Source organism: Apus apus, chromosome 19 (assembly GCF_020740795.1).
Source record: "Apus apus isolate bApuApu2 chromosome 19, bApuApu2.pri.cur, whole genome shotgun sequence".
In the NCBI taxonomy this organism is placed as follows: domain Eukaryota; kingdom Metazoa; phylum Chordata; class Aves; order Apodiformes; family Apodidae; genus Apus; species Apus apus.
In genome coordinates this window covers 10,344,956-10,355,860 of record NC_067300.1, presented here as the reverse complement: position 1 = coordinate 10,355,860, position 10,905 = coordinate 10,344,956, and the positions used below count along the sequence as shown (strand labels likewise).

At 47.5% G+C, this 10,905-nt stretch overlaps 2 protein-coding genes across 4 annotated transcripts in view; one reads left to right on the top strand and one right to left on the bottom strand.

Annotated features, from left to right (window-relative positions):
* DENND1A (DENN domain containing 1A) overlaps nucleotides 1-2,100 on the top strand; it is a 194,478-nt gene extending 192,378 nt beyond the window's left edge. Inside the window, exons 25-26 of the mRNA XM_051636998.1 lie at nucleotides 287-429; nucleotides 1,751-2,100. Coding sequence (XP_051492958.1) covers nucleotides 287-429; nucleotides 1,751-1,870 — 263 coding nt within the window. The 3' untranslated portion in view covers nucleotides 1,871-2,100. The remainder of the gene's footprint in view (nucleotides 1-286; nucleotides 430-1,750) is intronic.
* CRB2 (crumbs cell polarity complex component 2) overlaps nucleotides 1-10,905 on the bottom strand; it is a 38,609-nt gene that overhangs the window by 4,890 nt on the left and 22,814 nt on the right. For all 3 annotated transcript variants that reach the window (XM_051636988.1, XM_051636989.1, XM_051636987.1), the window contains exons 7-12: nucleotides 7,303-8,247; nucleotides 5,928-6,484; nucleotides 5,433-5,598; nucleotides 3,802-4,669; nucleotides 2,084-2,200; nucleotides 1,497-1,623 (exon numbers count right to left, since the gene is read on the bottom strand). In XM_051636988.1, coding sequence (XP_051492948.1) covers nucleotides 1,497-1,623; nucleotides 2,084-2,200; nucleotides 3,802-4,669; nucleotides 5,433-5,598; nucleotides 5,928-6,484; nucleotides 7,303-8,247 — 2,780 coding nt within the window. The remainder of the gene's footprint in view (nucleotides 1-1,496; nucleotides 1,624-2,083; nucleotides 2,201-3,801; nucleotides 4,670-5,432; nucleotides 5,599-5,927; nucleotides 6,485-7,302; nucleotides 8,248-10,905) is intronic.

The window sequence follows — 10,905 nt, the reverse complement described above, 5'->3', positions numbered from 1 at the left end:
TAACCCTGGAAGGTTTCCCTGTTCAAGGGAGATGGAGAGGATACAGGGCTCAAGTAACTGAGGAGAGAAATGTGGCCCAGTGAGTATTCTTTATATTCTGGTGACATTAAGGATGGTATGGAGCACAACAATGAAAAAAATTTAAAATTGTATAATTTCTGTCATTTGAGAAAACTTTAAAATTACAATAAGCCTAAAAATAAGAAGTTACTTCTTACTACAGATATTTCCTATTTACCACCTTACAGATAAAACCAAAATAATTAAAGTTTGATTTTTTTTACAGGTTTTGGATGCCACACAGTCCATGCTAATGTCACAAAGCAACACAGCACAGGAGGATTATTCCCAGAGCACCTGAAAGTCCTGCCGTTTTTGAATGAAGTTCAAGCTGATTCTCTGAGCCTGCCAAAACTCAAGCTTCTCAGGGTTAGTTCTAGCTTTGCACAGCATGCAGGTTAGTCACCCAGTCCCAACACTACAGGAGGTTTCAGCAGCCCACCCTGCTGCCTCTTGCACACTCTAGTTGCTGCTGTTGGGAGAGGAGCAGGAGAGCACAGCTCACAGCCTGAGACCCTTCCCAAACGCAGCCTCCTCCCTTTCCCTGCTACAGGCACTGGCCTTTGAAGAGGGAAGAGAGGCAGTTCTGCAAAAAGTGATGAGGATAATGAGAATGGATACAGGGATCTACACAAGTCCTGAGACAGGAGAAAGAGATGCTGAAGGAGTCTATGCATGCAAACTGGGAATGCCCTCCTGGCACAGGCATTACACAGCCCTCAGTAACAGCAACAGCAGCAACCCCCCCTTGGGACACAGCCCCTGCCATGCACAATGGGTTAGTACATTCCCAGGCTACCAGACAAGCTACCTGTCCATGCAACAGCTTTACAAAGAAAAAGCAAGCTATGATTTAACAGCTTCCACACTGAGTTCAGCCTCACAAGCAATGCTTTGCTCATGCAGATGAGCTGAGGCATCACTGAGCCTGCCCCCTCCACCAGCCCCTGCCCATCAGCAGGATCTTTCGATCACTTTTAGCTTCACTTCATCTGACTTCTCCAAACACATCAATTTCTACCCAGATGATCTACTTCTTCATCCAAGAAGAAGTATCAGCCAAAATTCCGTTCTCCAAGAAACTGGGGGGGAGATGTAATACCTCTTTCTACAGGTCCAACTGCAGTAGTTTGATTACTGTCCTAGGAGTCAGAAAATCAAAGGAAAGTTGGAACAGCCCTGAACACCACATGGCAGCCCATGCTGCAGTTGCTGACATGCTGGAGACTTAATATCCAACAGCAAAGAAAAATAATTTCCCACTTCAGGTCTGTGGTTCCAGCTGATCTCCAGCTGTGCTTTAGCCAGGACACAGGCAGGGCACTGTGTGACCCGTGGGCAGTGTCACTGACACCCAACGCTCTGCTGAACCCACCGCTGCTGCCTCCCACAGGCACTGGGGGCAGGAGCTCCCAGGAGCCAAGGGAAGTGCTTACATTGATGTCGCAGCGCTCCCCGGTGTAGCTGGAACTGCAAACACACTCGTACTTGTTCTCAGAGTCTTGACAGGTCCCTCCGTTCTGACAGGGGTTTGGATCACACTCGTTTATATTAATTTGACAACTGGAAAAGAAAAGTGTATTAGAATTAAGTGAACTTTCTCATATATGTTCTTGTGCCATAGAACACAAGACTATGCAGTCTACAACAGCCTAATTTATTTCAAAAGTTCCTGTTCTATCTTTTTCAGGTGCTTTCTCCAGGGTCCAACAACAGGATAGTGTCACCCATTCATACTCCTCCTGCTTTTGACAGTTCAGTGTGGCTGGAGCCCCTGTGGGTTTCTACCTCAATTAATGAATTCTCATGAGGCACAAGAACTACCTGGAATCCTTTCACCCTGCAAAAATTGGTATTGTCAGCAGGATCAGATCAAGCCTGCCTCTTCTAAAAGTAACTGCTAGTTTACAGTTTAGGAAAAGGTGTTGGAATGGCAAAAGGAGATGAAAGAGGATAAAGCATCTGAACGTGCTCAGCTATCCCACTGATGTAAGAACCAGAGCACCAGGAAATGAGCACTTACTTCCTTCCAGTGAAGCCTGGCCTGCACGTGCAGTTGGCTCCCCAGCTCTCACTGATGCATTTGCCACCGTTCAGACAGGTGAAGTTCTTGCCACACTGCTCGGGTGGGAATGGCCATCTGGGAAAAGCAAGAGGCAGCCTTTAGCACAACCCATTCTGGGGACAGATAAAAGTATGCTTGGGGCTCGGTGGAGACTGGGCTGGCAAGGGTCATAAGCACCCACTGGAATTTATAGGAAGGAGTCTGGTACAAACGGAGAAGGGAATAGTCCCAGAAACCATCCGTAATATCAGGGCGTTACTTTGGGCATGCCCAGAGAACATGAAGGAGCTGTGGCAGTTCTGAGACTTCTCTAACAGTTACCTGTTCTTGCTGATAGAAATACCAACAGAGATGGGATAATGCTGGAATAGAAACCACAGCACAGCCTGGTGACAAAGAGGGTAAGGCAGGTCCCAGAAAACTGTCTACACCAGAACAGAGTAAGAACAGCAGGGAATTCGACCTGGGTAGATTAGATAAATATTTACATGGCTGAATTTCAATCACCTCTATGTTCAGTTTGAACAGGCACATAGATGAAGTCTAAGTAACACATTGATCCCTACTTTCTTTACTAATACAAGACATACCTTTGTGACTAAAATATGCTGGATTTATTTCCAAACTAATAAAAATGTTATGTAGACAGACCTTATCAAAAAAACTCCAGCCCTTCTGACTCTGTAACAATTTTCCACCAAATTTTATATGAGCTCCACAAAGGGATCATGAAATGTGCACTGCTAAGCAGTACAGGCAGCCAGGTGACAGGGAAAGGAACTTTTTTCTGCCAGCACACATTTGATAAGGAGCAGGATACTCAAATAGGTATTTTTTTAACCAGTACACAGAAACAATACACGTAGTCTTAGGACGAATGCCACAAAATACAACCAAGCCCTTGGGTGCCGGAATGCTGTTAATCAGTCTAGGTGTAGAATGTATTTTTATCTAGTGTTATAGGAAATCATTTGTCAGGGTAATGTTTGGGCAGACATAGCAGCAGTGGGCACCTTCATGAGCACAGGCAGCTTCCTGCTCCCAGGTTTTGAAGCTGGCTTGTGTACCACTAGTAGCAAAATTAACGAGTTAGGAACTCCTGCTTCAGGTAATCCCTCTAAACCCAGTGTCAAAGGTTTATCAGAAACAGCATGCTCAGCAGAGATTGGTTTGTTCCTCTTCTGCACTTGGCCCAGGGACCACACACACATCTGTGCTGGGACCATTTCCATCACCCCAGGACACTCAGCGCACCTGAAACTAGAACACAGCCTGCTCCAGCCTCCTCTCTTAAGTAGGCCAGTGGGATTTTTGTTTGTTCTGTTTTGTTTTAAATCAATACAAGAATATGCCTGAGGAGAGTAAAAATCCTGGATAAGATTAATTTCTTGGGGAATGAAAGAGGAAGTGACAACAGGCTACAGTACTTTAAGCAGCTCTGAAATGTAGTATGGGGATAACTCACATAAGAAGGAAGGATCCTTGTCCCATGTGAGGCTGAGCACCTTTCAGTGAGGATTTGGACCTGGACAGCACCTTCCAATTACACAGCAGAGTTTAGGTGCTTTACCTACCAGATAATTGCAATGAAAAATTTTCCCAAAGTGTCCCAAAGTAAAAGCCCAGTTTATCTGGGGTTCCTCTCACCCCTGCATCAAACCAACCAAGGCACTTACTCGCAGCGAGGTCCTGAATACTGAGGAGGACACTTGCAGGAGTACCCATACACGCCATCAACGCAGGTGGCTCCGTTCTGGCACTGGTGCCGCACGCAGTCGTCGACATTGATGTCACACCTCTTCCCAATGAACCCCCGGAAACATTCACACTGAAAATCTGCTACTGCATCCACACAGTCTCCGTGCACACACGGGCCTGACTGGCAGTCGTCGATATCGGCCTCGCAGAGCAGCCCCCCCCAGCCCGCCCTGCAGGTGCAGTTGAAGGAGTTGAACAGGTCCTGGCAGGTGCCGGCGTTGAGGCAAGGGCTGGAAGCGCAGACGTCAGCCCCAGTGCAGCCCAGCTGGATGGTCCTGCTGCTGGACTGCTGGAACTGCTCCGGCTGGGGGTACGGGAGGGGGGCAGTGAATGGCAGGTAGATCCCCCCTATCTTCACTTGTCCAAGGCAGCCGGTGTAATTTTCAGCCAGAACCACCAGGGTGTTGTTCTTGAGGAAGTCCAGGTTCCCGGCATTGCCTTGCAGAGTCATGTTCACAGACCCATCCACACAAACCCACCACCTGGAGGAAGGTGCAGTGGGCTCCTCCATTGCCAGGGAGATGCTGTGCCAGGCCCCGTCTGTGAGGGGCTGCTGGCTCTGGAACCTCACACCTTCGATGCTGTTCCCACTCCTGATGTCCACTAGCAGGGAGGAGTTCTTAATAGCTATCTGGAGGGAATCAACTTCTTCCACAGCCCGAAGCAAAACAGCATCTTCATCCCTGGTTCTGAAATCCACGTGGAGGCTGCTCAGAGTTCTGGTCACTGAAGTGTTGGTGGTAAATTCAACAGCAGCAAAACTATGGAATGTTGCGTTAGCCAGACCTATAAACAAAGGGGTGAGCACCAGTCATTAGATAGACAGTTGGTGTCATGTTTGAGACAGACCAATGGCAAACTCCTGGCAGGTTCCCTCTCAGGAATCATGTAAGCTTAGTGTGAATAGGATTACAGGCCTAGCTGCTGACATCCTTAAAGCTCTTCCTGATTACAACTGGACCTCTTAACCGCAATATCCAACTCTGGTGGAGCAATTTTTACTCCTCATTTTCACAGCACTGCACAAAAAAACAACTATTCCCCTTTTACTGCTAGAAAAACTAGAACATAATTCAGGAAACTAATACATCCAAAGCTGCAGAGGTGGCCAGTGGCAGAGCTGGAAATATCCTGACATCTGGAGTTCCAGGACACTTTCCAGCCACTAGACAACACCCCCTCCACACCAGGGCATCATTAACTAATGATAACATCATTAACTAATTTTCTACATTCTCCATAGTTCTGTCTTAGAAGAGAACTGAAACACTTTAGCAATACTTAACTGGGTCCTACTTGATGAAATAACCCAAGACTAATGCTGCAGAGAGCAGGATGGTCCTTGTGCTGCAGTGATCCTAAGGTAGACAGTAATTCCACAAAAGTGGACAGGTTCCTCCCTGACCAAGTCAAAGCAAGTGAAGAAAAGACCTTTGAGTACCACCTAGGGTCTGTCAGAACCTGGTGCAACAGTACAAACTAGGAATACTTGTTACAGACAGTGAACCTGAAGGACTTTACCAACACATAAGCCGTGAACAGTACTTACACACATATCCTGCTAGAACATCCACACACATGGTAGCTTCAGGACATGGGTCACTTTCACACCAGACTCTCTCTTCACAAAATTTCCCAGTGAAATTTGCTGGACAGCTGCAATGGAAATCATTCCAAGTGACAGTGCATCTGCCACCATTCTGACATGGTTCAGACTGAAAAACAAAGTAGCAGAACTTAGAAGCAGCATAATTCACCTTTGGATCTAAGAGAGCTTGGTAGCAGGACATGTGACAAAGATTAGTACAAGCAATGCTTGAATCAAGGAAGAGGAGTAATTAAAATAGTGACTTAACAGCCGTAAAGGAAGCACAAGGGTCTCTGTGCTGCCCAGGTTCACAAACTATAAATACTACAGAGGAGCTGAAGAAAATGTGGTACTTGAAAAACACTTTCTCCTCTTCCTGGTATCAGCAACAGTCAAACTCTTCTGTAATCACAGATCTATAATAAACAACTGTACACATGTAGAGTGACAACATACCTTGCAGGTGTCATCAGAGATGCAACCATTCACAAGATTATCTTCTTGAGTCCTGTTCAGGTCCTGCGGCAGACTGTAGTTCTCAACCTGAAAAAACTGTACTCTGAGGCTGTTCAGTTGGATGTCCTGCAAACAGCCTTTAAAATACCCTCCCCACATATGGGTGCTGTCTGGGTCAGGATGTCCACCAACATGCACTTCATGCCCCGCTAAGAGAGGCCTTGCTTTGAGCTGTCCCAGCTCCACGTATGTGTCTGACTGGTGAGCACCAACAATTCCTTCTTGGAAAGACAGAGCTACCAGATGTCTTCTCCCATCAACTAAATTTTCAGGAAATGTCACCACATCCATAGATTCCATCTCTATGCTCAGCCTGCCGCTCTTCAGGTACAGGGTGAGGCGGGGCTCGGTGGCGTTGCCGATCTGCAGTAGCAAACCGCTTGGTTTCCGACTACGAATGAAAAAGGAGATGTTGAAGTTTGCACCAAGGCTCTTGGAAAGGGTGAAAGAGGCAAAGCTGGTGGAATTCTCTAGGCCAAATGTTGCTGCTGGGTGCTCTGGAAGAGAAAAGAAACGCACATCAGCTCAGTGACAAGGGGCATGCAGCTGGCACATGTTCTAAGCTGCTAATGAACGGTGCAAGACTTTTCTTCCCAGCATTTTCAACACGCAGTGTCATTGTGCTCTCTCCCCACACAGGTCTGTGAAATTGAAGATTAGATGAATATGTCCTTGCTTTCTCTGGAGGGCATGAATTCAAGCACCTAAGTAGCAGGAGGGAAACAGAGTTCTAGCAGAGCCCTTGCCAGCTAGCAGATTTCCTCAAGGACTTTTAAGCTACAAAGTTGCTTTTAAAATAGGCAAATTTGGTAACAGCAGAACAACTTTGTACTTGTCCTGTTTAGGGCGCAGGAGTGAAAACAAAAAACTGGAACAATATTAACATATGCCTTGCAGGAACAAAAAAATAAATGCCAGTAGATGTGATTTAACTCAAAATTGTCAGAGCTTCCTTTAACACTTCGAGTGTCTATCCATAAAGTGGTATGTTCCTAGTCATCCTCAATGCAGAAGCTCATCTTGAAGCTCAGCTTTTCACAAACAACTTCCCTGCCCTCCTGTATTCACACAAATCTGATACAAAGATGAAGTCAGAACCCCTGGCTCAACAAGGCATGACTCCTGCACCACAGAACTGACATTCGCTCCTTCAGGAGCACGTGACAGAAAAGAGATCAAGAACTTTATTTACAGAGGTTTTTCTCACTGGTCAAGTAGAAAATACTGTTTCCAGAGCTAGCATCAGAGCTTACCTAGTCTCTTTGAAGTACCAGTCGAGAGAGGAGCTGGCAGGTGTCAATCAGGCAGCACTTACCGTATGAGCAAGCTGGGCCTCCGTACGGCCTTGGACAGTCACATCTGAAGGTTGTCCAAAGGTCCACGCAGCGCCCGCCGTGAGAGCAGGGCTGGGAGAGGCACCACTCTGTCCGGTCACAGCCCTGCCTCACCGGGGAGGACTCCCCCACGGGCAGATCCACTGGGAGCACAGCTTCAGCATCTACCTGAAAGTCTTCCAGGCAGCCGATGAAGCCTTGCTGGCTCTGTGTGTTATTGGCCATTGGCTCCTCAGCACCTCCAAGATACATGTTCAGGAAGGCCTGGGGGACTGGAGCTGTGCCGTTTGGGACAGGAGAGCTCTGCAAGCAGACACCTGCCTCACAGGAGCCATGCCAGAGCTTCAGCTGCACAGTGCTGTTCACAACAACTTCAACTTTATGCCACTGTCCATCATCGACTCTCAGCCCCTTCAGGAGCAGCAGGTAGACAGCATCCTCCCTCTTCAGTCCTGCATGCAGAATACCATCCAAGAGCTCCAGGAACAAGTACTCAGCTTCATGGCCTCGGTAGAAAAGGATAGTGCTGGGCAAGGTGGTTCGGAACCGGAGGGACACACTGGCAAGCTCATCTGCTACATCCCTCCTGCTCTGATTGTTCATGGGCAGCTCAATGAGGAGATACCCTCTGGAAGCAAAGGAAAATGTTGTTGGTGTTGAGCATGTGGCATCATAGAAACCAGGCTGGCACTGGCACAGGTGGCCGTGGCTCTCAGCTTGGTAGGTTGGGATGCACAAGGCCTCATTTTGGCAGTCATGCGTCTGGCACCCAGTGAGCTTGACAGAGCAGTTCTTCCCTCCCCAGAGAATGCCATCCTGGCTAGGGACACAGTGGCAGGTATAGTCAGCAATGCCATCCTCACAGACAGCTCCATTCTTGCAGGGACCCTCCTCACACTCATTGATGTTAACAGCACATTCCACACCTGCGAAAGAGATGTAGAGAGGGGATCTCACTGCGGGGGGCTGGGGCTGCCCCCCAAGCGAGCCTGCAAGCACAGACCGCCTGCCCCAGCACTGCTGCTCCCTGAGCCATTCTCTTCAGGAAACCACCCCAAGAGCTGCCAGAAAGAGGCCCCATGCTCACTGTGGAGTGGGCTGCAACTGCCAGAAGGGCCAGAAAAACACATTTCTGTGCCCTCCTCCCAGATGCTTCAAAGAAGGTGCCATTGACAGAGCTTTGGCCAGTCCAACAGACTACCATCCTCTGCCAGGCAATCTCAAACATCACAGGAAATCAACATGTAAGGAGAGCAAGCAGAGGCTATTAAAGGGGCAAAACAGCACAGACAAGAACTTTGTGCTTCTTTCACACATAGATTTGGTTCTTTGAAACTCAAATTAAGTCTACAGATCTGACTGGAACATGTTCTGGGCACCACTCTTGCACACAGCATAAAAATGGGAAGTTATGGGAAAACCTCAGTTAAGAAATTTCAGATTTCCAGACGACCCGCAGCTGTAAAACACTCACAAAACTCAGTTAATTACCAAACAACAGACAAAACATGCTCCACACACATTTTGCCACACGTGCTCTAAGCTGATTTCAGTCCTGTCCAGTGCTGCAGAAGTGATCAGGCTAAAAAGTACTGCACTGCAGTTGGTCTCTCTCCTGGAGGAACATGTATCCCAACAGGGCTCAAGTAAATTACACGACATTACACTCAGATCTGGTTAATGAAAATCTGTTGTCATTTTCCTGAGCATCTCCAGACTGACAGAAGAGCCCTTCTGAACCAGTTCACTTTATCTAGCCCATAACATTGGTTTTCACTAATCTTCAGAGACAGTCCCACAGATAAACCAAGCATGGATTATCCCAATCTAATAGCATTACACGCCGAATCTAGCTAGCAAGCACAACGAGGACAGCAGAAAGAAAGAGAAGGAATTCACACACAAAGGAGGGGAATCAAAACACAAAAGACGTTTGTAAAGAGAAACCACTAGCCAGAATATGCATGTCAAAGAGATTAGAGAGTTGCCTGAGGGAAAGAGCTGAGGGGAGATGCGGCATTAGGAGCACCAGAGCTGGACTTGGTGTGTGATAAAAAAAACAATTTAGCAAAGAGAAGCTTCTTGAATATATGCCTAGATGGTTTGTCCCCCCTCATGCCCCAGCTGTGTCCCACGGGCAGTCCTGCACAAACGTCTAGTACTTTGCTGCCTGATCAAGCTGCTTTACCCTTCCCAGCCACAGTGTTTAGTTGCTGTTACCAGCGTTCTCTCTACAAAGAGGCAAAGGACGCAGGTCCAAAATGTCAGTTTGTGTCAGTGCAGGGACATAACATGTATGGACCTCTAAGAAGCACTGAAACGCCAAGCTCTAGGAATGTTGCACTTCCCAGCTATGCTGGAGCTGTTGCGTAGGCAGTGTTACCTCGGACTCCCCTAGGACAAAGCTCTCTACTGACATAAAATAGAACTGCTTTGTGTAGTGTCTGTGGAAAAGCACTGAATTTGGCCAGTACGTCTGCCTTGAGCTCAGCTGACAGACAGATTCAGAACTGCTAATACTACCTCAGCACAGCCTTTTATCTCCAGCAATTAATGCTGGGTGTGCTCAGCACACAGAACTGGGGGTGTGATCTTACCTGTAAAGGAAGCAGCAAAGATAGAATTAAGATTCAGCACAAAGCTATGGCCACATTTCCTGGCCATATGGTCAGGAAATGTGTCAGAATAAACAGAGTATAATGGACATCTCTGGGCCTACAGAATCCCAGTCTGGGACAAGACATGAAGACTTCAACAGGAATTATGAAATATCAGTAGGGCAGTAGAACTATGAGAAGCGAGTTTTCTGAGTTAGCAGCATTTTGGAGGGCTCTCAAAACTGTAAAAGGCAGATTTAAGGGAAGAGGCTGTTGAACGGCTTCAGAAAGATAGGCTGGTATAGTCCCAAATCCTTGAGATGCTGCTCATTTCAGATCAGAGCTGATAATACTAACCAGGGCAATGAGGAGAAGACAGCAGTGGTTTGGATAACAAAAGGAGGGATGTTGTGAATTTCTTAATGGCTGAGAAGGCTGGGAGGCAGGGTCAGAGTCTCATTTTCCCCTATCACATTCCTAAGCCTGAGTGCATCTCCTGGGTGCTCCCTCCATTGCAGAGCAGCAGGAGCACCTGCCCAGGCTGTCCCCAGCTGCCCAGCTGACACCTGGGGGATGACAGCTTCACACCAGGTGGCAAATTAGTCCCTCCGGTGAGTGCACAACCCCAGGCTGGTGGCTAATTAAACACCAAACTCTCCCACGGGATGCAGCTGGTTTGATTTCTTAAATAATTTGTTTGGAATGGGTGAAAAGAATAAGCTGACAGTTCAGGTCTTTACACACTGCTGTCTAACCTCACAGCTTCTATCTAGGCAAAGGAACGTTCAGCTGCAGAACGAGGAGGGCAGTTTCTTCCTAGAGCGACCAAAACCACATGCATCATCTTTACCACTGTCACAGTTTCTGCAGCACACAGCCAGTCTGCACTGGCCTACAGCAGAAGGAAAGGGCCTTTCAGACAACACCAAATGGATTCTTGCCCTCCTAGAAGCCAGAGAAATGCCAGATGTGAACTGGGAGCAGTTT